General features: G+C 57.4%; 1 protein-coding gene across 1 annotated transcript in view; it reads right to left on the bottom strand.

The window, feature by feature from the left end:
- CRHR1 (corticotropin releasing hormone receptor 1) overlaps positions 1–24,503 on the bottom strand; it is a 44,786-nt gene extending 20,283 nt beyond the window's left edge. The window contains exons 1-2 of the mRNA XM_004480567.5: positions 24,208–24,503; positions 5,007–5,094 (exon numbers count right to left, since the gene is read on the bottom strand). Of these exons, the coding sequence (XP_004480624.2) occupies positions 5,007–5,094; positions 24,208–24,270 (151 nt within the window). The 5' untranslated portion in view covers positions 24,271–24,503. The remainder of the gene's footprint in view (positions 1–5,006; positions 5,095–24,207) is intronic.
- Positions 24,504–26,108: the final 1,605 nt, after the last annotated feature.

The following is a 26,108-nucleotide window of genomic DNA, read 5'->3' as shown; positions in this document are numbered from 1 at the left end:
AAAGAACAGAGGGCAGGGCAGGACTGGGCACCGGCCACAGCCAGGACCAGTCCAGAGCTAAGGCAGGGAAGGGCCACTGAACCGATGGGTCTCCTGGTGTGAAGACCTTGCACAGGCCAAGGCACCCTGGGGTGCCCACCGCCCTGCCCACTGCTGGTTCTGGGATGGGGATGGGGAAGGCAGAGAACAATTTGCTCTTAGTCTATGGAATGGATGCAGCCACCAGGAGTCCTAGTGCCTCGTATGTGCCTCCCACCACTAGCAGAAGTGGGTTCTATTATCCCCGTTCTACAGAGGAGGAAACTGAGGCCCCGAGCTAGCCTATCCAGGCACCCTGAGGTGGGTCCTGGACGCTGGAATTCTACCTCAGCCCAGGGCTCTTCCCAGCGCAGCCACAACTGGCCCCAGTCTGGACGGCTGCCCTGAGCCGCCCTCCCTCTCCCTTCCGCCCTCCCCCCCCCCACCCCGCTCACAGCCGGCGGTTAGGAGGCGGCGCCGGGAGCACAGCCGCGGACCCGCTGCCGTGACCTTTACAGTGCGAGCCCAGGAAATCCTGGAGGGAGTGGAGGTCTGTGTGAGAGACGGGAAGAAGGGAGGGAGCTCGCTCCGAGATGTAACCTGCCAAATGAAAGGAGTCGGGAGACCGAGCCCCACCTCGCTCCAGAGCAGGCGCCTGCACGTGGGCCCAGGTGGGCGGGGTCCGCCGAGACGGGGCGGAGCCAAGTGAGGGCGTGGCCGGAGGCGCGGGGCCAATCAGCGGAGGCCGGGCTCAGCCCGGAAATTCCCTCCAAAAGCGCGGGAACAGCCTGGGGGAGCAGGGAGTGAGCGAAGCGAGCCGGGAAGGGAGAGGGCGCCCAGAGGTCGTGCAGGGAGGCCGCAGCGGGGCAGCACCGCAGGGGCCGCCTTCCTGTAGGTGGCGCTGCCCACTGGACCTCACCGCGCTGAGGCCACCGGATCGGGGAGAGGTGGAGGGCGGGGGTCCCAGGGATCAGGGCCTCCAAGGGGGAGGATATAGGACCTCGGGAGGAGGAAATCAACATGTTGAACACCAACTATATATACCTGGCGCTGGGGGGCTCTTTGCATTTCCAAATTTATGGCTCATTCAGTCCCCCCCACCTCTCTGTGAGGAGGAGGAAAGCCTGCAGGGAGTCAGGTGGGCAATGGGGGTGGGGGAGGAAACGGAGGGGGACAAGGTACTGAGGGTAAACCCGGGAGAAGCAGACTAAAAGTCCTGAGACAGATAATTTCAGAGGTGCTGGGGGTGGGTGGGAAGAGGGAGCATATCTCCCAGCTGGAAAGCGGAAAGGGCAGGGAGGGAAGTCCGGGTGTCACTCAACCTGAGGGCTATTGGGAACTCATGGTCAGGGCTGTTGGACTCTGATTCTTGGGCCAATCTCCCTTCATGTCCCATTGCCACAGAGGCCCAACCTCCCCTGCTCTCCTGGGGTTATTCCCCACCCCCCACCCCCCTGGAGGTGAGGAGCAGGTCAGACCAGAGTTAGCCAGGCTTGCGAATAGTCAACCGGGTTTACCAGCCAGCTGCACAAAGGCTGAGATGCTATTAGGAGCCAATACCTCTCCACAGCTCTGTCCCACAGCGCCCCTTCTGGTTAGTTAAAGTTCAGATGGGGAAGAGTAACGCCTGTTGTTTATCCACCTGACCACCTAAGAAATGCCAGACCTGGTGTAGGGACTGGGGATACAGTAATGGATAAAATAAATGTCCTGCTCCCATGGTGCTTACATTCCAGTGGGGAGACAGTGAAACAAACAAACATATCTGTTAACCAGAGAGGGATGCTATGGGGGAAAAATAAACAGGATAAGGGAATAAATACGGAAAGGGTGCTTTTTTAATTTGGTGGTCTCTAAAGTACTGACATTTAAACAGAGAACTAAAGGGTGTGAGGGAGGGCGCCATGTGCGTAACTGGGGAAGACAAGGGCACAGCAGGGCACATGCCCTGCAGCAAGCATGTGCTGGGAGTGTCTGAGCACTGACATTCCTATCAGTCAGTGGCTCACCCCCTCACTCATAGGCAACTGGTCCCCTTAGGGTCTTTCTTGAGGTTGTGTGTGGAATCAATCCACTCACCAGTCCTGGTCGCCTGGGCCTCCGTGGGGGGCAGGGGGAGCAAGCGGGTTAAAGGAATATATAAAGCCGGTCCTGCATCTTTCTCCTTCTCCACGCATGCATTGAGCAACTGCCCAAATGCCCAGGGACCCACCCTGACTGCTCATGGGAGCATGGTGGTCAGACGGCCCCACGTCACTGCAAATGGAGGGAAGAGGAGTAGAAAGCAGCAGTGCCTCGGGAAACGTCCTGCTGGGGGGCTTGCTTTATCGGTCAGATAAGAGCCCTTCGAAGGTGGCCTTAACCTTTCTGAGCTTCAGGTTCCTCATCTGGAAAATGGGGATAAAAATACCTCCCGACCTTTTGCTGTGATGACTGAATGAGATTTAAGTGTCCAACACACTGTGGGTGCAAAATAGATATTAGCTATTATTACTTACTACTATTGCCATTAACTCCTTATTAACTCCATGATTCCATTTGTCTATGACATCACTAGTTCATAACTCTGTTACTTTCTGGAATCACCATACTCATGCCATGATTTTATGAGTTGCATAGTCTGTGACCTCCACACAATGGAACCTCAGCCCTGGGCACCCACCCTCTCCCTGCTCCAGGCACAAGTCACGTGAGAGGCCCCCCAAAGCTCCCAGCTCAGTGCCAACCACCCTGGCCAGCCGCCCAGCCATCTGTCCTGGCCCCTCTGCCCCACTCTCACCATCTGTCTCTACTAGTGCCCATTGGTCTGGGCAGGTCTCAGGCATTGGAAGACAAATGGCCCAGTGTCAGAGGTCCCTGTGGAGGGGGACGGGTCATATGCCACAGAGCCAGGCTGGCTGGGGGGTCAGAGAGAACAAATCAGTGGGAAATGGACACCAGTCATCACAAGCTGCTGCCTGCAAGAACACGTGACACCTGAGTGGGCTCAGGGATGTCCTTCCTCCAGGAGCACAACAAGCAAGTAAATGGAGCCCGAGCCGGCCCCAGTGCCGGGGGGCCGGGAGCAGGGCCTCTCCTCTCAGGCTCAGCTTCTGCATAGGTCTCCTCCTCCCAGGCTCTCCCTCCACTTGACCGGCCACCAGGGTAATTCCCTTAGAACTCCAGGCTTTCTTGCTCAAGGACTTCTCCATGTTCCCCATGGCCCCGCTTGGCCAACTTTGCAGCCAGATGCTGCAGCTCCCAGGCTCACCAGGCTCACCAGGGCTCCCTTCTTACCTCATCCCTGTCTTAGCACCAAACCCACACGCTGGTCCTCACCTTTGCGTGGGTGTAGAGCACTCCAGCTCCCTTCTGCCAGTCCACGCTCCATCTCTTGAAACTCCTCCTTCAGGAAGCCTTCCTAGATTTTTGCACCACCCCTGTTCTAACTTCCCTGCCACCTCCATGTAGTGAGCAATTTGTGGCAATTGCCTCCCCTCATTCCAGCTATGCAGTCAGCACTTTAAAAAGCCTGCTGAAGTTACCAACAATAATACCCAGGAATTTATGGCATTCTAGTTTAGAAAATATTGCCATAAAACTTAGTGCCTTTAATCTCATAGCAGATCCTGGAGTCCGTATCTGCCCCCACTTTATAACCGAGGCTCAAAGACATTAAGGGCATGCTCATCCCTGTCCCCCCACCCCTGCCCACAGGAACCGAGTCTGCTTTCTCCAAGTCCAGTGCTCATTTTCTACCTCCAGACCCTCCTCAGTGAAGGAACAGCAGGTGAGGCGGTGGCTGCCTGGGTTTGGAGTCCCCCCACCCCGCAGGCCCAGCTGCCCTGGGAGCACACTCGCGCCTGACTCTCTGCCTGCATGCTTCTTGCCCTGCACCTACTAAATATATTCGTGGTCTGGACTCCTGGGCCAGGCTGTGAGGCCCTCTTTCTTCCTCCAGTGCCTTGCATAGGGCCTGCCACATAGTAGGTGCTCAGTTAATGAGTTGGATTGCATCAACCAGATACTTAGGAAACAAAATCACCAAAGGGCAAGGAGCCTCCTAAAGAGCTTAGGGCGGGAAGGGGGAAGCTCCCCATTCTTGCCTGGCAGCAGCCACCCCCAGGTCCCACATTAAACAGGGGGGGGGGTGAGCAGGGTGAGGGTTCAGGGACCACACCCAAGGTTAGAAAAGGCAGGGATTGGAGAGCCCAAAACCTAGATTTGGTTCCCAGCCACTTGTGGCTGGGCGCCCCTGGTGAGTTATTTAGCTCCTCTGTGCCTCTGTTTCCTCATCCATATAAATACTGGGTTTTAAGCTGTTATGAGGATGAAATAAGAGTCATACAAAAGCACTTTGTAAATGATCAAGTTATACAAACACAAGTAATATTTGTAATTATATAGTATTTTATATAGGGGAGACGCACAGTGTGGATTTTCAGAAGCCACGCTGCCTGTGCCCAAATCCTGGCTCTGGCACTTACTAGTATTTCTCTGTGCCTCAGTTTCCTTATCTGTAAATGGGGATAATAGCTCCAAGGGTCATTGTGAAAACTGGGTTAATAAATCTCCAAAATCTCCAACAGTGTCTGGCAGGCAGTCAGTATTACATGTGCTTTGGGCAACAGCAGCAAACAGCAGCCTCTCCCCCTTACCCGTGCCTCCCTGAGTCACGGCCAGCTCTCTGCTCTGACGATTCTCACAGCAGCAGGGGCTGGGATGACTTCCCCTGCTGCCTGCTGGGAAGATAACCGCATGGCATGTCCTTCCTGTGCCCATGGCAGATGCTGCTAACTAATTGCAGCTCTCTTTCCCCCCGAACTTATACTCAACTTCAGAACCCTTCTCAACACAGCACTACGTGGGGCGGGGAAGAATTGCTTAGAGCCCAGGAAAGGAAATCTGTGCTGTTCCTGCCCTCGGGCATGGCTCTGGGCGCAGGTCCTGGAGCGCTGTGGGGGCACTGTAGCCATATGAAGCCGGCGGAAGGGGGTGCGGGCACTCACCGGAGACGTTGCTGGCCAGGGACAGGCTCTCGCAGTGCTGGTCCTGGGAGGAGGCCGAGGCGGGGTTCAGCCCCAGGAGGAGGAGGGCCTGTGGGCACAGGGGCGCGGTTAGGCGGGTGCGGCAGGCAGTCGGCTCGCAGCTTCCTGCTCCGACCCACCCCCTTGTACACGTCCAGTCTCTTTGCAGACCCTCCTCGGGCTTACCCCACAGCCTCCTTGGCCTCCTGCCCCACCGGGAGCTGTCCTACTCTTGGAGAGGCCTGGAGAGGAGGCTCCCAGGACAGAGGTGGGCCTCAGCCTCCTGAGGCAGCTGCCTCCATCCCCAAGCATGCCCCCCAGCCCGCTGAGCACCACGGGCGCCTGCCTCCCTTCGCCCCCAGCTGCAGGTGCTCCCTCCTCGTTTAATGAGCTGCTGGGGGGGGGGGGCCAACCCCGCCCAGCTAATTATGAGTCACCGCAAATTGTGCGCCACCCTTTACCAAGCCCATTTACATCAGTGACGGCACTTAACTCCCCCTGGGGGCAGGGGGCTGTGCCCATTTACAGATGAGGAAACTGAGGCCCAGAGAGGAAGGGATACACGAGTCCTCTTCCAGGGACAGCCTTTGCTCTCTAGCCCTGGAGGCTCCTGTTACTCTCACGCCAGAATTTCAGCCCACTTGGGAGGGGCGGCATGGGTCCCACACCTGGAGGCTGCCCCTTCTTCCACAGACACCCCCACCCCCACACATATACACAGTCATGTGTCCTCATCTTCCCTGGACTTACAGCTAAAGGAGACTTGGATGCTTAACCTCTGTGACTCAGTTTCCTCGTCTGTAAAAAAAGAGTCCCCTCTCCCAAGCTTACATGCTGTGGTGTATGTAGAAGTCGTTGATGCTAATAAATAGCAGAGCACTTTATCACACAAGCTCCATGAGGGCCGGAATTTTGTTCTGTTAGTTGCATTCAAATTTGCTAAATGAATTACATTGCTCCCTGTAGACAACAGGTCATGTGGTCCAGCTTGAACTTGATGGTTTCTCTTTTAGTCTTGGGTTGGAGGAGAGGTGGTGGTTTCCCCCGGGGTTTGATTGGCAAGGGGATAAGAAGCAGGCAAATGTGGGGGGTTGGGGTAGGGGCATTGCACCCAGGCCTCAGCAGAGCTCTGCCTGCTTGACCAGGCCCCAGGCGGCTGCACCACGGCCCGGCGAGCCTCTGGGAGGAGCTCCCTGCTGTTACCACCCAGGTGCCCCTGCTCTTTCTCTCCCGCGTCCCATCCTCCGACCCTCTCCTGGGTCCCCTAAGGCTGCCTCAGCGCCAGCCTAGTCCACGCGTCCGCAGAATCCCCCGCAGCACTTCAGACAGAGACTCTTAGACCTGGAAGCCGTGGTGGGCATTGTCTCGGGCAATCTCCCCACTTCCCAGAGGGCAAACGAGAACGGGAGAGAGGTGGGGGCTCATCCAGTCCCACAGTGAGCAAGTTTCTGAGGCTGGACTAGAACCAGTGCCTCTCCTATCCCCCGGGTGGGGGCCCCTCAAGCAGCATGCAGCTCTCCCCCCCAGCGCTGGCACACAGGCTGGGATAGGTGAGGGGCGTGCGGCACTCACCTTGAGTGCAACATTGAATGGGGCTCCAAAAAACCTCAGCAGTCAAGATACATACCATGCAATTAAAACCCACCATGAACGAAACATCAAAATCTTAAATAAATACAGGCTCCGTAGCAGTGCTGTGTTGATCCATACGGGAGGTTGGAGCAAAAAGGAAACATTGGTAATAATATTAAAATATTATTTATCTTGCTTACTGAGTATTTTGGCACCTCTTTAAATTTTGCGCTTAGGGTGAATGCCTCACCCCCTTCCCCTGCAGTGTTCCTGGGCCTTCTTCCCAAATTGGGCTCTACCCCACCCCACCCCATAGCCACCTGCCCCCCTTCCCCCTAGACTCCTGCCCACACACCTTTCCTGAGCCTCAGGGCTTCTCTCAGTCTTTAGAAGCAAAGGGGCCTGCCCTTCTCCAGAGGCAAGTTTACCTGTGCTCACCTGCCAGGGAACGTGCTCCCTCCCACGGCCCCCTCCAACTCACAGAACAGGGCCCTCCGCTGCTGGAGGAAGCGCTGGGCTCTGCTCCCCTCCCTCCCACCCCACGTTCCAAATGTGATCCAGTGCTCCCCTCTCCTTTCCAGCCCGGGCCCTCCCCGCCTGCTGCAGGAAGCCCCCCTCAGCCAGTCCCAGCTGGTCCTGATGACTCCCTGGCTTTGTCCCCGCCGTACCCGAGGCCTCGGTGGGTTTTGTTCACCCCCAACCACACCTCCCCAATTCCAGGAATGTCCCCCACTGGCACACTTCTTCTGTCACGTCCTGGCCTAAACTCCAGGTCCCTGGATACGTTCCAACCCGGACCCCCACCCAGTGCCCAGCCCCCGGGACACCCGGCAAACGCTCTGGGGCTAACTTGTTCTAGGAACTCAGGAGTGATGATAACAAACCCATTCATCTCTCTGGTCCAAGCACCTTCCAACACTTTATTAATCAGTAATTAGACTTCACAATCCCCAGAGAGGTGGAGAAATATCTTGACTTTCATTTTCCAAAAGAAAATACAGAAACAGAGAGCGGAGGCAGCCCCCGGGCCAGGCGTGGCTCTTGCCAGCTGAGCCAAGCGTCTTCCCTGCCAGCCCCGCCCTGCTCAGTCGGCACCGTCAGACGGACCCAGGCCCTGCTCTCTGTCCTGTCCAGCTCAGGGGGGTGGCCAGAGGGGCCAGGAGCCCTTGCTCGCAGCGTCTCGCCCCACCCCTGGTTCTGCCATCTATCCCTCCTCACACAGAATCAAATCGGGCTCCTGGAGCCAGCTCAGCCAAGGGGAAACTAAAGAAACAGGAAGCTCACTATTGCAATACCAGCCCAGCTGCCTACCACTCGCCATCATCCATCCAAACCCTAAGCCATGTTTCGCGCTTTGCGCTTCGGCCTTTCAGCTCCCCCTTGAAAGCGCTCTGTGTTCTATTCACATGGCATCATTCATCACTTCCCCAACCTGCTGGGTCCTTTCGGGGTCTCCACGCCCTCGCCCATGCAGTTCTCGGTGCCCTCTCTGCCCTCTGCCCCACCCCTGCGCCCGCTGACCATGCAGTCTGGAGATGCAGTTCCAGAGGCTGCCCCCTGGGAAAGCAAGCTCATTACCCCATCAACTGGCCCCGTGTCCCCAAAGCACTCTGGACCTGGGCTCGACCCTGGATGTCTGCCAAGCTTACAAATGGAGGCCTGGGGCTCTTCCCAAGTGTGAGAAGCCCACCTGGGGCCCCAGCACTTACAACCTAACCATCTACCTTGATGGCAATCAGGCCAGAAGTTCTTAGTCTCGCATCTCGATGTTCTGGGTGTTACAGAGGAGCAGGGCAACTCCAGCCTCATCAGAAAACCAAAGCAAATGCCAGAGGGCCAAGGGCCAGCCTGTCCTCGGCTGCCTCCAGCCCCGACACATCTCCTTCTTGGACGTGATGGTTCGCGGAGTCATTTCCTACCCACAGAGGAACGGTTTTGCATTATGCAAAGAAAATGCTTCTTAAGATTCTCAAACCAACCTTTCCTCTCAGGAAAGGTCGGCTCTCAGACGGAGGCTGTGCCTTCCCCACCTCCGGCTCTGTGCAGTGTTTGTAAAGGCTTCTGGCTTATGCCTGCATCGTGCTTCACAAGAAGTCCTGCGTTTTCCTGTGTATTTCCTCCCACCCTCGGTCAATCTCTCTTCGTCTTTCACTACAGTTTTCTTTCTCCGTCAGGAGGCAGTTATTGCACTGGAAGGAAAGGGCCCCAGATCTTTCATGGATATTTCATGTTTCCTTTTAAAGCTGAGAGTTCTTAATCTAGGGTCCACAAACACGGGGGAGCGCCACGAGGACCCTGTAATTCCTGCCATCTTCCTGTACAGGTTCTCTGTTTCTCTGCTTCTCGACTAGGTATGGCACTCAATAACGGGGTAGAACTGCTGACTGGAGCAGATGATGAATGGGGTCACATCCGAGGCCTGAGCTGGACAGAACATGCTCTTAAACCAACCCCAAAGTGGCTCGGCATGAGAACCCTCACTTTCTTGGACCTCTCTGTTGGCGTCACCTCTATTGCCTGCCTTTGCTGCCAGCTCTCCTTTCAGAACCATTTTTTTTAGAAATCAAGTTTTCAAGACTTTGTGAGATCTGCCATTTTCCAACAGTTAGTAGAGAAAAAAAAAACAAAATGGCATTGAGAATCCAAAGCTGGCAGGGCGCTGGGCTCCCTCACTAGCTAATGCCTCACTTCTGTATGCCAGCTTGGCAGCCCCGAGGTCCCAAAGAAAAGCTGGCCTCAGCTGCACATCTCTTGACTCTTCCAAGATCCAAACCTCCAGGATTGGATTGGAAAAGGATGTGCTGCAGCTTGCTGAGAGCCCCACTTTAAATACCTGCCCGAGAACCCACTGGGCCCTTGACACGGAGGGCACTGCGCTGCAGAGAGCAGGGGGCAGGCTGCACCCTCCCCTTCCTACAGCTGGGTAGGTGAGGTGCCCAAGGTCACAGAACTGTCCCTGGTGGCTGAGTGAGGGCTAGAACAATTTTGCATTGTACAGAAGATGAATGAACGGGGAGGGAGATGGAAGCCGAGGGCAGGGCAGGGCACCGAAAGAAGGGGTGGGCACAGGAGAGGGAAGCAGCACCCTAGAGGGGCCGGGAGGAGGTGGGGCCGGGAGGGCAGGGTCCGACAGCCTCCTGCTCGTGCCTGCTCCCGCCTGCTCAAGCGGCTGCCTGTGCCCCTACCCCTGGGTCACACAGAGCATGGCTGGAATCAAAGCTGCCATCCCAATTCCCAGTGTGACTTTGGCATAAAGGTTAATCGCACCCAGGAAATGCTTATTAAAGACCATAAATAACTGTGTTGCTGAAGCCAAGTTTGGTCTTTAAGGCACAAAAGTGCAATTTCTTTTGACGGGATGATTTGGTAATTAACCTTTTGGGGGGACAGTGGAGGAAGGGAGGGGGGTCAAGGAGGCACCTGGGCTGCCCCCACCTCCTGAAAGTTCATGAGGAACGAGGAGAAGCGGGGCTTCCTTCCCTCTCCTTTTACTGAGCTTGGGAGAGTCCCCAGGCCCCCAGGAGAAACCTGTCGTGGGGGTCAAGGACTGTCTCGACCCTCTGACGTTCACAGGCCACAACACTCGAGCGTCCAGGTGGGCTCCTTGGCGTTGATAGCAGAAGACACTGAGGCCCCGAGAGGGGAAGCCAGGGTCCCGCGCTCTGGGGAGGCCGCGCCCAGGCACCCTCTGCCCCAGGGCAGTAGGTCTGAGATGAAACGGGGCCCCGGAAGCTGTGGCAGACCCTGACCTGCTGTGGCCAGGACGGCCCCCCTCCCTGATGAGCCCGAGCCCGGCACCCAGAGGACACTGCCCCCTGCTGGCTGAGGCAAGAAGGACGGCTCCTGCTGGGGCGGGGGGCCAGGGCTCCACAACCCCACTGACTCGGCTTTCCTCTGCACTACACTCAGGTCTAGCCTGGGTTTTCACATTTTCCTTTTTTTTTTTTAAAGCAGAGCCAAGAAAAAAAAAATCTAAATGTGAAAAAGGGTGGGGCCATAAATCAAGATTTCTTTGTAAAACTCACCCCTCCCCCATTGCCTTACAGAACTGGTATCTGGTTTGCAGAAATATAACATTAGCCGTCCAGAAAGCCTGCGTCGACAGTTCTGGCCTGATTGAGGATGGGGAGGGCAGCATCCCCCATGCAAGTATGCGGATTCTGCGCTGCACAGAGGTGCCAAGGGGCAGGGTCACTGGGGGCTGTAGCTGCAAACTGAGCACGGGGAGGGCGGGAGGGTGGGGACCCCAGGATGTGCCTTTTCCTAATCCATGCACAGGCGCTCAAAACATGAGCCAGGTGAAAACGAGGCTCGGGATAGGGCAGGGACAAGCCATCCAGATGCCCTTCTCTGCCCCCTTGGCTGCCCTGAGCAGCCCCTCCCCACCTCCTGCCCCAAGCCAGAGCCCCTCTCCCCACAGCCTCTTTCTGTGACAGCCGACACCTGCCGCCACCTCCAGGCAAAGAGCCTGTGCTTCCCCCAAAAGTGGGTGAGCAGTGAAAGATTATTCTAAGCAGTCAAGAAATAATTCATTGTTGCATTTAATTAAATTAAGCTGTTGTATAGAGAAAAAAAATGGAAAGGAAGATCTGCCTACAGTTAAGGGGTGGGGGTGGCGCACACCTGGTGTTCCCAGCCTCCAGGCCTTCCCCTTGGGAACCTGGGCTCAGGGTGCGCCCTGCCTCTGCCCCGCCCCCAGTGCCCTTCACTCCTCTGCTCCCTTAAGGAGGCCCATAGCAGGCGTTCAACCAGTGGGCTGCCTGCTTCCCCCACCCCAGGGCCAGCAACGGCCTTGAAGGCCCCGTTTACACAAGCTCCAGAAGACAGGGCCTGGGCCTGGCTATTTTCGTACCTTCAGTGGGGCCTGGCACATGTTTGTTGATTGAATAAATGAAGGATCCGATTAATTAATGAGTAATGGATGGGTTTTCACTTTCTGCCCCCTTTGACTAGGAGGCTCAGTAGAGATCTCCATCAGGATATTTTAATGGGCTCGCTTCTTTGTCCCCATTTCCCTGTTTCTCTTTTCCTCTTTCCATCTGTCCGGCCACTCCAGGTACTTGCTTCCAGCTGGCAGTGCTAAAGAAAAAGTACTTTGGGGCGGGAAGTGCACGACCAGCATCCTGTCCACACTCTGACAAACTTGTTCCGTGACTGTAGGCCTGTCACTCCTTGCCCCTCCCCACCTCAGTTTTCTCATCCATCAAATGAGGTGAGCATTGTATTTCCTATATTCCTTTCCGGGTCTGAATACGCTCTGGCTCCGGGACTAACAAGGGGGTTGGAATTCAGACATCTAACTTCGGGGCCAGACAGGCCCACATTTGAACCTTTTACCTGCCCCTTTCTATGTGTGTGACCTTGGGGCAATCACTTAAGTTCCCTGAGCCTCAGTTTCCCTGTCTATAAACTGGGGCTTATAAGGATAAAGTATTTACACCCTAAAGCTCCTGGAGAGAATCAAGGACACTGCATTTAAAACAGCCTGGAGCCGGGCACCGGGTGAGCAGTTATGGTAGGATTAGTCCATTAGTGGTTTCTGACCCACTCTGCCCTTCTGCCCAGAAGAGGTCTCTGACCCATCCAGGGTGCACACACAGCCTCTCCACCGCCACTCTGTTCCCACGAGCTGGCAGCCCTTGTAAAAGTGGAGCCAGCATCCCCGTGGCTGATTCCATTTGCTGTGGTCTGGGAAGAGGGGGGATAGTGACTCGATGCACAGCCAACCTCCCACCCTGTCCAGCCTCGTTCTCTGCCTCATGCATTCTCTCCCCACTCCCTCGATACAATTCTATTCATTCGTTGACTTTCTCATAATCCGTGCCCCCTCGGCCTCCTGGTCTCTCTCCCACCTACCTTCTGTGAACCTTGCCTCAATCTTTCTTTGTCCTTCTTTGTAAAAAACCCACTTGCCTGAAGCCAGGCCCTGTGAATTTTCTCATTTAATCCTTCCCACTGCCCAGCTGACCAGTGGCTGCGTCCAGAGATGGGAAGCTGCCCACAGCGGCTTCCGCAGCCCCTGGAGGGTCTCGGGTTGGGGCCGTGCCCCTCCCCTGGGCAGGACAGCCTGTTTCCTCGCCTGTCCTGCCTCCCGCCTCCCAAGCAGCAATCCTCCAAAAAACACGTGTGAGCAGGTTTTCTTTGCCTCTCGCCCTCCGGCTCCTGGCCACAGCCCGGCTGCCGAGAACCAGCCGTGGGAATTGGGGTGCAGGCAGCAGCAGGACCATTAGTGGGGGGATCTCGCAGAGGGTGGAAGCTGGCCTGGACTCTGATGGGGCTGGGGGGCTCCCTGACACTGGGTAGCCGTCCTGGGGGTGGGAGTTGGGAGGCACTTGCTGCTCTAGGAGACAGCTGAGGTGTCAGGGACAGCCGCGGAGACACCAGCCATGCAGGTGACACTCTCAGCTGTGCTCCCAGCTCAGCCTGCTCTCTGACAAGCATAAAGTGAGGGGGATTTCAGCAAGGGGTAAAAAAAGGATGTTCTTTAATAAGCTGCAATTTAAAAGGGAATGTGAAGAGGGCTGGGAAGGGAGAATGAAATCGACAGCTGGAAATTAGGCTCTATCAGAAAAGGCTGAAGAGTCGGGGCTGTTTTTCTTGGAGAAGCGAATACCTTCCAAGGCCATGAGTCCATTCAAAGGGGCTGCTGGATCCCCAAGCCCCATGAAGCAGTGGATTTAGGGCGGAGATTGGGAATACCATCCCGTTTTCCGTAAGATAAGCGACATCCCTGACCTCTGTTTCTTAATCTGTGAAAGAAGTGACTTAGACAAGGTCGGGGTTTCTGGACAGTGCTTGGCGTCTAGGAGATAGAATATTGTTTTCCAGGTTCAGGAGCCTAAGGGGAAGCTCAGGAATCTATGTGTGTTTTTTAGCGTTCTCCAGGTGATACTAAATTGAAGATAACCCAACCCGAGCAGCGGTTCTCAAGTGGGGTGATTTTTGCCCCTCAGGGAACATTTGACACTGTCTGGAGACATTTCTGGTTGTGACTCCTGGGGGGAGAGTGCTCCTGGCATCACGTGGGCAGAGGCCAGGGGTGCTGAGGAAAGGGACAGCAAAGAATTGCCCGGCCCCAGTGTCAAGAGCGCCGAGGTTGAGAGAGCCTGGGCCAGAAGGGTCCAAAGCGCCCCTCCAGCTCGGAAGACTGCCTGCCCAGCACGCGGCGGGGACAAACCCTGTGAAGAATGGGAGAGCAAGGAGGAGGGGTCTTCAAGAGAGGAAGAGCCCCTCGATATCACCCTGTGAGACCCTGGGCTGGTCACCCCCTTCCTCCCGGACTTGGTCTGAAGGCAGGGGCCTGGGGAGGACAACGCCGTGGCCAGCCGGGCGGACAGGAGGCCCCCCAGGCCAGCCTGCTCCCAGGGCACCTGCGCAGGACGTGCAAGTGCTTCCAGCCAGCCACCCCCGCAGGAAGGGGCCTGCCCTCCGATGCAGCCAAAGCGGGGGACAGCCCTGGGAGAACACGCTGGTGGGCCGTCTCTGGGGACTCAAGGAGCTGGCCTCACCCTGCCTCGGGCTCTGGAACGGCCTGTCCCCAGGGCGGGCGTCTCAGAGGTGGGAGGCAGAGCAGGTCCTGGAGCACTGGAGAAGTCGGCTCCGTATCTCCGGTGAGCCCAGGGACGAGAGGCAGGGTGGACGTAGGCTCTGGGGTGAGCCCACCACGGGGGAGGGCTCCCTCGCTGCGGGGCCAATGGGGTGCGTCAGAAGGGTGGGCGCGGGGAGCCTGCGGCAGGGTCAGGCTCTGAGGAAGCAGAGGCTTCCCTCCCTCCGGCCGCGCTCTTCCATGCCAGGGAGCCCAGCCTTGCCTGCCAGGAGGCGGCTGCTCTGACCTGGAGTCCTCAAAGCACCCTGGAGCAAAGGTGGCAGGGCGGGGAGACTCGCGTTCAGGCCCCAAAAGAGGGCTTCCGGCCAGCACCACGCAAAGTGGTCAGGACAGGTACCGGGCCACAGCACTGGTCACTGGCCTCGATGTGGCAAGGGCAAGCATTGAGAATAAGTATTTGGAAACGGATATGAATCTGCCTTGTTGGGCCACCCCAGCATCTGTCAATTCAGTTATCGTGCTGGACAGGGTCTAGACCGATCAAACGTGCCGAGCTCGCATGGTGGGTGTGGGGAGTAGGTCCCTGCGCCTGCCACAAACTGCATCCACGCGGTCGTTCCCTGCAGCTGCTCTGAGAAGCCTGCTCTAGATGACAAGGATGGGGCAGCTGCGGGGGAGGCTGGGCCTCGTGGAGGAGGAGGGTCTCGGGCTGGGCCCTGGTGGTGCTGGGCTTAGAGCCGAGGGGAGGAGGGGGCGGGTGGGTAGTGGAGCTGGGGGCACCTCACCAGTGACAGCCGCTGACTGAGCTTTGGTGGGACAGACCCCTCGCCGCACAGGCACGTCCCCATTGAATTCTCCGTCGTGGTCCTCCGAGGAGGGTATGGTCTCCACTCTCCAGTCGAGGACACGAAGTCCAGGGAGGTGGTGTGACTTGCCCAAGGTCACCAACCATGAAGTGGCAGAGCCGGGCTCCAACCTTGGCTTCCTGCCCACCCCCCGCTTCAGGGACAGTGTTCCTTCCTTCAGCCTGCTCTGCTTCTTGGGGTGCACCCGCGCCCTGACTCTCCAGGGGCCTGCACGTCACAGCTGGCAGGAGTGCCCACCGGGAGGCGGGCCGATGGGCCCCAGTGACCTGGGGAGGAGGGACACTAAGGCTGCCCTCCCCAGGGGGTTCTGCAGGTTCCAGACGTGGACGTAAGGGCAGGATCCCACCGGGGAGCCAGCAATGGGTCCTGCCCCTGCCCCACCAGTGCCCGCGGCCCACCTCGGCCACGCGTGGCTACTCCTCCCTCATAGCCCAGCAGAACCAGGGCCGTGGCTGGAAGGGGATCTCCGGCTGCCACCAAGGCCCCCTACCCCTGTGTGGGGTCCTAAGTGCCCTGGGCCTGCTCTCTCGAGACCTCAGATTCTGAGCAAGTTCTTGCATCGTTGTCCTCAGCCCAGCTCTAAATCTCCCTATGCCAGAGTCTCACCAGCCCTGCCCAGACCCCTCATGAGGCACAACGTTGTCCGTGCTTACATGTGGACAAATGTCCCCACTGCTACGGGAAACGGGGCCAGAACCCGGGCAGTGTTACTAAGCAGCGCTGTCAGCCTGGCTCATGCTCCTAAGTCCACATGCAGCGGCAGAGAGGAATCTACCGTCCAGCTTGTCATCTGGGTGTCTCCTGTCGCCATAGCGCCTCCACGCACACAGACAGACGTGCGGTGGGGGAGCAGCAGCAGGCAGATGCCCTCCTTGCAATTCCACATCTCTCATGAGCCTACTGCAAGCTAAGAACCGGGCTAGGTGCTGGGGAGACGGAGTTTTATTGTTTTGTTTTATTTCAGGGAATCCTCCTGGTGGAGACAGGGGCTCTGGTTGGATGCAAGTAACCATGGGTCCATGTGGGGTCCAGTTAATGTTTTCAAGCCCCTATGGGGGGCACCTGGAGAGTCAGAGGGCCCCACTGGGCCACCATGAGCTGGACCTCCTCGTGATGGGGTGGGGATGTGGAGTAAGCAAAGGAACTCCAGCGGGAGATGGACTTAGACAGGAGGGCTTCGTGGAGGAGGGGTTAGGGGGCTCAGGAGGGGCTGGGGGGCTCAGGAAGACTGGCGGGCATGACAGACGAGGACTGGTGTGGAGAGACCAAGCTGGCAGCCCCCGTGGCAGGACTGGTGTGGCCCATGACGGGGCGGCTGGCACCAACGAGGTTTCTGTGTGTGGGTGGGGGTGGGGGGTGAAAGGACAGCAGGACTGAGCAGAGGGCCTGAGGCGAGGAACGGGGGGTGCCGGAGCCTCTGAAGTGGGGTAAGGCATGTGGGCCCTCAGTGGGGTTGCTTTTCTTATGTTCGGGTTGGTGGGCGCATCTGGCCCAGAGATGCTGGAGGGAGTGGAGGGCAGGGCAGAAGAGGAGAAAGCAGGGCTCAGACCTGCCTCGAGGACGGGCTCGCCCCACCTGTGCAGGGTGGCCCAGCCTCTCGGGCTCCCCATCAGGCGTACCAGGCCGAGAGGTGGCCCTGGAGCTGCACCCCTCCCCATCCGCTCCCACCACCAGCCCTGCGGCCCATGGGTGCCCGGCTGCCCGCTGGGAGTGGGCCCTGGCCCGGAGCGGGGGCTGCCGCCCACCTGCCTGGCCCGTCTACCGCGTGGGGCACAGAAGGGGCAGGGACCCTCCGTACCAGGCCTCTGAGGGGGCAGAGGGAGGCAGGTGCTGTTACAAATGCTGCCCAGTGGCATGTTCCCTGAGGGTCTCCGTGTGTGAGAGACAGGCAGACAGACAGACTGCACACTGGGGGACAGTTAGGACCGCAGGCAACAGGCTCTGTTCCTTTTGTGCTCAGCCGCTGGGGTGCGGGGCGCCCAGCCCGGGGGGAGCAGGTGAGGTGGGATGTTGGGGGCGCGCCTTCCAAGCGACAGGCATCAGCAAGGCTCGAGCATCCCTGCTCTCTGGGGCTCTTGACAGCCGAGAAGGCCTCAGAGAGCAGTGGTGGGGGAGGGGGGGGAGGTATGTGAATTCTTGGAGAAACGGGACAGGCTTCCAGGAAATGCCATCTCTGGCCTCAGAACCAGGGGAAGAAAGTAAGAATGACCAGGAAAGACACTCAGACCTTCTTTTCTTCCTATCACACTCCCTCTCTCTCTCCCTCCACGTCTCCCTCCCTCCTCCTCTCCCACGTCTCCCTCCCTCTCTCCTATTTCTTTCTCAATTTCTCCCTCTCTCTCTCTCCCTATCCTCTTTCTTCCAGGCCTTTCTGTCGTGCCTCTCTCATGCCAAATTTAGCCAGAGGTCTCTGTCTCTGCATCACCTTTAGTGTCTCTCTCTGTCCCCCTCTCTCTCTGCCTGCCTGCCTGTCTGTCTGTCTGAGTGCCCGCATCTTATGTAATATGAACGTCCCTCTGAGCAGGCCCGTGGGCCAGCCAGCCAGGCCTCTGCAGCTGACCCTGGGGCCAAGGCCCCTGGTGCGGGAGGCTTCTGTGCGGCCTGCATATCAGACAGCCTGGAACTCTCCTTAATGGCCCCCAGGGTAGCCAGCCCCCCGGGCCTGGTTTCCTGCTCCGGCTGCACAGCGCAGCCCCTCATCTCTGAGCCTCCTCCCCGTCCCCATCTCTGCCCACAGGCTTCCCACAAGCTCCATTCCCACAGTGGAGAGGCTGCTGCAGGAATGGCCGGTGCCTCTAGGCCCTGAGAAGCGGCCACTGGGGCTCCAGGGCACCACAGGGCCCTTCACCCACCCTGCCAAGAGGCCGGAAAAGCACTGAAGGATGAACAGATCAAAGGGGGAGAAAAACCCGCACTCTAAATGGAACTGTTACAGCCGTCGCTTGCCCAGCCCTTCACCCCGGGCAGGCAGCCTCCCAGCTCTTCCACTGTACGTATATTCGCCAGCAGCAGGGACAGATAAGTTGCTCCAGCAATCCCGGAGCTCCTGACCTCGCAGCACTTATTGGTTCGGCTGAGACTCCCACCAGGCCTCAGGATACCTGCTACCTCTTAAACCTGGACAGCGGGAAGACTCCCAGTTGCCGTCCTTCCCCCTAGACAAATTCCACCGCCCTGGTTCTCCATCCGTGGAAGCAGCTGGACCAGTCTGGCCAGTTTCTCCTCTGGGCTCTGACCAGATTGGCTGGAGATTGGGAACGGGTTGACAGGTGGCAAGAGGCAGGTACGTCCCCCAAAGCCTCCCTCTAAGCAGCTCCCTGGGCCGAGCGGGGCCAGGGGGTGGGATTGCGAGGTTGCCTGTGTTTATAAGGCAAAAAACAGCACCATCCACAAACATCTTCATTTTCTCCAGAAACAGTTTCATGGCTGCTGGGTGGACAGTTGCCAAAAGAATAAGTTTGGCAAAAGCATTTGAACCGCTGGCTCTGCACATAGACCACACACTGACATGCCCATTTTGCAGAAAAGGAAGTCTGTCTGCACTCGCAAAGGCTTCCTCTCCCTTCCCCACTTCGATTCCTTCTTTCCTTTCAACTTTGTTAAATGCAGCAAGCACCACTTACTCTGAAAATAAATGGTTAATAATCTCTTCCTTAATAGAATCCAGCTAGTTGCTTTCAAAATAATGGTTTGTGTCAGTGAGTTAACCATTTTTTATTAAAATGCCTCTACTTTTGTTGTCAAACGTTTTCACAGATCAGAGGTGCTCAAAGAATCAATCACAGGGACCTTTGTCCTCTAGGCTCCAGCTGACAGCAGGTGCCCCCACCCCTTTCTCCCAGGCACCGTGAAAAACACTTTGGGGCAGGAGATTCTGCATTGCCAAGGACCCTTTCTTCTCTCCCCCAGCTACTCACCACCCCTTCCTTTGATGGCTTTCCTTTGATTGCCTGATAAAAGTCTGTAAGATTTATTAAATATCCACTATAGGAAAAAATATATATATATTTATTTTGGGAGGTACTGGGGGATCGAACCCAGGACCTTGTACATGGGAAGCAGGCACTCAACCACTTGAGCTACATCTGCTCCCTTAGCTAATATTTATTAAGCACATACTATGTGTCAGGCACTGTGCTAATGTGCTTAATTTCATAACCAACATCTCATGAAGTCATCATGATTATCCCATAAAGTGGGTACTATTTCCCCTTTTCACAGATGAAGAAACTGCAGCTTAGAGTGATAACCTGACTTGCCCAGAGGGTCACAGAAGCGTCGGCATTCAAGCCCACATCTGCCTAGCTGGATACGCACACAAGCTGCTGACTGCCGCTTCCCACGTCAGGTGCGGTGGGGCTGGCTGGCAGCAACAAGTCCAGAAGGCAAGCATTCCAAAGGGCTCAGTGGAATTACTTCACAGGGGCCTCCCGGAATCTAAACAGGCAGGAGTCACTGGTAATTAATAAATTCATTCTTCGACTATAACTGCAGTTAAAATTGTGGCTCAGCCTGAGCTCCTACATGGGCTCACTCTGCCCTCTGTTGCTAGAGGGTTAGGGTAGAGTCAGAACTAGGAGGTGTCATTGCACCCCCTCTTTAAACTGAAGGGAAACAAAAAGTCCCAGGACACCTGCTTACCACCTGCTCTCCTCCAGACACCGTGAAGAGGCTGGAGCTGCCACCGGCTGAGGCTGCACGCTCAGCAGTTCTCAAAGCACTGGAGGCTGCATAGGGACTTTGTTGCTTTTTCCCCCTTTAATTAACCATAGTGAGTTTAACAGGGAGTTTGAGTCTTTTCTGCATCAGAGACAGCTTTTCTGCCAGGGGTGGTTGGGGCATCGCGCAGCCTTCCTGTTTTGACATGACAGCTGCGTCTTGTAGGAACAGCAATGAATCTGCTCAAATCAGACAATATAACAATAGAACAATAGGACTGTCTATTCAATAAACATTTGTTAATGCCTACTGTGCGCAGCATGTTATCAGGCCCAATGCCGTGAAGGGTGACAGATGCAAAAATGCTTGTCCAAGAGCTGTTAGCTGATTCTGCGTTACTTCATTTTCTCTGAAAAGGAATTAGCAAAATTTCCAAACGCAAACTCTGTGTCCAGCACGCGGCATGTATTAACTGGTTTTGTCCTGATGAGTTAAGTATTGCCCAATTTCACAGTTGGTGACACTGAAGCTCAGAGCAGTTAAGCACGTTGCTCAAGGTCTGGGGACCGCGGCCCTAAGGAGTGTTTGGAAACACAGTGCCCCTGTTTTATGTACACATTGTGGCTCAGAGAGGGAGGCTAACCTACCTGAAGTCACACCGCCGATTGGAGGGACCTAAGTCAGCTTCCCGGACACCCAGGCCTTTCCACCATCCAGCTGCTGAAATGACCAGCCTTGAGCCTAATGCCCTCCTCAGCCACACGAGAGGCGGGGCTCAGGCCCGTGAGCTCAGCAAGCATCCTGGGCACTTGGGGTGGTGCCAAAGGGGCACTTTTTGAAAAAAATTTATTTATTTATTTATTTCTCCCCCCTCTCTCCACTGTCTGCTCTCTGTCCATTTGCTGTGTGTTCTTCTGTGTCTGCTTGTATTCTCATGAGGCGGCTCCAGGAACCGATCCTGGGACCCCCCGGAGTGGGAGAGAGGAGAATATTCTCTTGCGCCACCTCAGCTCCCTGATTTGCTGAGTCTCTTATTATCTCTCCTCTGTGTCTCCTTTTGTTGCATCACCTTGCTGTGCCAGCTCTCCGCGTGGGCTGGCACTCCTGTGCGGGGCAGCCCTCCACGTGGGGCAGCTTTGCCCTCACCAGGAGGCCCTGGATGTTGAACCCTGGATCTCCTATATGGTAGACAGGAGCCCAACTGGTTGAGCCACATCCGCTTCCCCAAAGGGGCACCTTTGACCTCTAAACCCCTCTGCTGCCTGCTGATGCTCTCTGAGGTCCCAAACGTTAGAGAGGGTGAGAAATGGATTTTCCACTCAAGCTCGTCCTCATCGACTCCGGTCAGTTTCCTGATTTTCCATAAATCTATAAACTCCTTGGGACCTGGACTGACCCGAATCATGTCCCCTTATGGCTCAACTTGGCTTTCAGCTCCTGTTGCACTCCTTGCCTGTGCCCTGGTCAGGCGTCCCCACGCCCCACAGCAGCCCATGGCCCCACCCTGCCCTCCTCTTCCTTTTTGCCAAAGCTCTCCTCGAAAAGCTGGCTCCATGGTATTTATCAAAGAAAGAACTTGGAAATGGCTCAGATATGCACCAACACAGAGAAGGCAAGAGTCACTCACTGGCAATACATAGAAGGGCTCCCCGGGAGGCGCGGAATCACCTGGACAACACTGGGGTGAGAGCACGGCAGGTGAGAGCGCTGGCGAGCACCTGCTTTAGGAAAAGAGCCTGCGGGCATGATTTTTCAAAATGGCAGCAGTAACTGTATTAGAAAGGCGAGGTTGTGATCATTTCCCCCTCTAGCTGCCGAACTTTGCCTAATGCTGCTAGATTGCCTTTGTAATAATAACAACAGCAATACAGCCAGCTCGCTCCTTAGATCTTGCTCTCCCCAACACCCCCCAGGCCTTGCTTCTCTGCCCTTCACCACCGCGGAACCCACGACTTTGAGCCACGCTCAGGCTCCCTGCAGGAGTGTGTGCACTCCCCCCCCACCCCCCGCCGGGGTAGAGGCTGTCTCACCTGTCTCCACCTTCTCACTCACACACACTCACATTCCATCTCCTCCTCCCTCCCACCCCATGCACATTCTTACACGGCTTTTCTCGCTCTTGCACACTCACACAATCCTTTCATGCACTAACACTGTCTCACACACACCATCTCACACACATTCACACACACTCATACCATCTCTCACAAACCATGTCTATCACACACTCACACTCTCTCTTGCACATCATCTCACACACCCTCTCATGCACTAACACACACTGTCACACACTCACATCATCTCTCACACATCATCTCCGTCTCACACACACCGCTCACACTCTTTCTCTCTCTCTCTCACACACTTCCTCTCTGTCACAGCCACTCGCCCAGCACTCTGTAACCAGTATGTGCTAGGCCCACAGTAAGGGCTCCAGAGTGGATTCTTTCTCAACACTGGCTGACTTGTTAGGGGCAGAGCTGGATTTGGGGCAAATCCTAACTCCCTTAGAGTCACATTTTCATATTGACACAACTACCTGAACTTTCATTGGGAGGTCTAGGGTGAGAGGTAAGTGTCTTGGACTATTTTTTTGCAAAAGCTAACAAAACAAAGACTGAAAGCTGAAGTGCCTGGGCTTGAATTCTGACTCCACCACTCAGTGGCTGTGTGACCTACGGCCAGTTACTTAGCCTCTCTGTGCCTCCATTTCCTCATTATAAAATGGGAATAATAATTCCTACCTCCTAGGGTTGATATGAGGATTAAATGACTTAATATTTGCAAAGCTGGTAGAGCAATGCCTAGCAAGTTATACATCCTACTTAAATAGAAGAAAAAAGCTACTATTAATTGAAACCAGCATTAGTTGCCCATTAATTCACTATCCCTCATTCATACAGCATTTATTGAGCGCCTACTGAATTCATTAAACCAGACATAAAGGGCTCATACCCACCAGTTGGTAGGAAAAAACAAAAAACAGGAAAAAAAATACAATTTAGTATAGCATGATAATTCTAATGGAGATTTGCACATAATTCTAAGAAAGACTAGAGAAAGAACTTTTACCTGTTACCACATAAATTTGGGGGGGAGGATAATCCTTTGAACCCATCTAAAAAATAGAATTTGGTCTACTGAATTTGAGTCTTTTGGAAAGTATTCCCACTGAACACCACCCATTCAACCTCTCTGGATATTTTTCTTCCTCCCCGTCGCACCCCATCTCCTCGAACACCTATAAAATCATCTCTGGGTTCACCCCGAGATGGGTGGGGTGGGGGAATATGGGTTCCATCAAACGAATCCTCAGTCATCTTTTAAACAACCACTGAATAACACATGCTTGCAGGGAGAGGGTGGGGAGAGCCTTAGTTACTGGTGTCATCTCAACCGATGAGCCAGGAGCAGCTGTTTTCAAATCTTGGTGGCTTAACTCAATTACTCCGCTTCGTGAGCGGGTGTAGCACAGTTGGTTTAATAACTGATGGGAAAGGAAAATCCTGTCAACCCGCACCCCTCCCGCCAACCCATTCAATGCTGTCGAGTATAATCGCTTCTACAGGCGCTGATTCCAGTCAAGCTCGTGCCCGTTGGTGGCTCAGGCCGTCCACACCGACCCTCGGAGTCGAGATTCAAGCGGCGACTGATCCCGGCCGAGCGCGGCCGAGAGCTTCCCGGCGGCGGCGCCCAGGCCCACGCGCCTCCCCGGCCGCCGCCGCGGGCGCGCCCACCCCCGGCCAACCCAACGCCTGGGGAAGCGCCGCGCAGGCAAGCGGCGGCCGCGGCCAGCTGCGGGCCCGACCGTCGACCCCTCCGGCCCTTTCCGGGCTCCCCCGCCCGCGGGCAGCCCCCACCGCCCCCAAACTTCAGCCGGCCGGCGCTGGCCGTGCGGTCTGGCGACTTTCCTAAACTCCGGGCGCCGGAATCGCGTCGCCAAACCCGGGGCAGGAGCCAGCCGGCGCGGCGGGCGGGACCCGCAGGTGCAGAGGCTCGGAGAGCGAGCGCGGCGCTCCCGGGCTGCTGCGCGCAGCGGCGGGGGAACCGTAACCACCGCCGCCCCCTCCCCGGAGGCGGCGAAACAGATCAAAGCTCGGAGGCGCGGGGACAGCCAGCTCCCGGGAGTACAGGCTTTCCGCGGAGGGGAAGGGACAGGCAGGAGCTCTCAGCACGGGGCCCCGGGTGTGCGGACGGGGGCAGCTGATAGACTGGTCCTGGGGAACGCCAAAGCCTCCTGTCCCGGGGCCGGGGTCCGCGTGGCAGGGCTCGGAGGTGGACCCACCCTTCCGTCCCCAAAGCCTGGAGAAATTCTCCGCACCCAGCCGGTGGGCGGACCCTCCTCCGCCGCCAGCACCTCAGCGGCGTAGTCGCAACGACTTCTTTTTTCACCTGAGTTCTGTCCCCATCCCCGGCTCCAATGGTGCGGCGAGTTAGGCGGCCGGTCAAAGCCCCGCCGACCCCGGACCTGCGCACGGCTTTGCACAGCCCCTGCCACCCCCGCTCCGCGCCGGCCGAGGGCCGACCCGCGCGCTCTTACCTCGACAAGCCGAAGCTGCGGGCGCCGTCCCATCCTCGAGCTCGCTCGGTCACAGGCTGGCATGCCTGGGTCCCTCGGACATCCCAGAGGGGCCGGCGGGCCGTGGCAGGCTCCAGCGGCGCGGGCTGGGCGACCGGGCTCCTCTGTGGCTGCCCGGCGCGGAGGGGCCCGGCCCCGTGCTCCCCGGCCCCGCACCCGGCGGGCTCTCGCTCGGCCCTGGCGGGGAAGTCCGTGTCCCGACTCAGCCCCGGCCCTCGGCCGCCTGGAGCCCGCCTCGCCCCCGCCGCCTCCCCCGCGGTCCGCGCCGTTCCTCTCCGCGTGCGTCCCCTCAGCTCTCTGTCTCTCTCCCCCCCCCCTCCCGTCCCTCCTCCGCGCCTCGCCCCTCTGCTCCCTCCCCTCTCCCCGCCTCTTCCGTGCCCTCCCCGCCCTGGGCCCGCTCCCCGCGCGCTCGCCGCGCTGACCCCCTTTCCCCGCGCCGGGCTTTGCGGCAGTCCGCGGAGCGCGCTCGCCGCGGTGGCGGCCACCGCAGGCTGCGGGGAAGCGGGGAGTGGGAGGCAGCGAGGGAGAGGGCAGCCACCTTCCGCCCGCCCTGCTTGAAGTAGGAGCCCGGGGAGTCCCCGGGAATCCGGAGGGACCTGGGGTCTCGGGTGGGTCGAGGCGAGCGAGGCTGTGGGCGGCTGGGGAACCGGGCGGCGGGACTGAGCGGAGCCGCGGCGGAGACCCGGCGAGGCTGAGAACTGCGTTAGGGCAGTTCCCGCGCTGCAGCGGGTCCTGGCCGGCCCCCACTCCCGCGGGGGCCCAGCAGCCGCGCCCGCCCCCCAGCGCCTTGGGCAATGACACGCCCGCACGCCGGGGGAAGAGAAAGCTCTTCTCAGAAGAGACCTTCTCACTGATTCATTCATTTTAATTCAGTCACTCATTCACTCAATCTACAAACTGAACGCCTGCTCCGTTTGGTCGGGGCCAAGGGGCTGGGCCAGGGAACTCCGAGAGGAAGGGCTGGCGGCGGCGCCCGGCAGGACTAGCCCGCCGCCCCCGGCCGCGAGCCAAGCGCCGCGCGCAGTGCGCTATGGCGCGGGGAACGCCGCTGGGAACGCGGCGCGCGGGGCGCGGAGGAGGCCGCAGCGCCCCCTCTCGGCCCAGCCCGCAGGGGAGAGGTCAGCCGCTTCGCCAGACCGCGGGGTCTCGTCGGGCGTTACTCTTTACATCCCCATCCCACCCCACTCTGGGAGGCAGCTGTCTCCTCAAGCCCCCGAAGCTTCTTCCTCCAGGCCTAGGTGGACGGAACTTTTGACTTCTTCCCTCCCACCTCCTCCCGCCAGAGCTGAAGGGGTAGGAGAGGAGTGACCCGGAGGTAGAGGAATGTTCTCTCCACCCCGCAGAGCCTCGGCCTCTAGCGCCTACGATAGCCCCTCCCCAGGGAGCCGGAGCACGGCGGGCAGAGCACTGGCTCAGAGCGGAATCAGACTCCAAACACAGCCGTCCTGGGTAGGATGCCCGCCGCTCCCACCCCACCCCTTCCACCTACTTCTTAGCACGTTGGGCAAGAACCAGCACTTCGTGGGTTCAACTGATTCTTCATTTGGAACTGGAGCTATTGTCAGAGGTCATATGATCCAACACCCAGGTTATTGGTTAGAAAAACACAAAGGGGTGTTACCAGGTTCCACAGCTGGTGAGCCTAGTCCTTAGCCTCCTGATTCCCAGTTCACCGATCTTCCCAGCATGCTCTGTGCTTTCACCTGTGGAGCGAGAAGATTCTAAGTGCCTGGAGGGCACTGAGGCCGGTAGGGGCATTGCCCAGGAAGCCAGCTACCCACATTGGCTGAGCCACGGCACCTTCTAGGTGAAACCACACCCACCACCTGAGTCCTGTAAAACCACCACAGTTAAGGCCCCAG

The sequence above is a fragment of the Dasypus novemcinctus genome, chromosome 21, assembly GCF_030445035.2.
Source record: "Dasypus novemcinctus isolate mDasNov1 chromosome 21, mDasNov1.1.hap2, whole genome shotgun sequence".
NCBI classification, from domain to species: Eukaryota; Metazoa; Chordata; class Mammalia; order Cingulata; family Dasypodidae; genus Dasypus; species Dasypus novemcinctus.
Note: the sequence above shows the minus strand (reverse complement) of the source record. Positions and strands in the feature narration are given on the sequence as shown.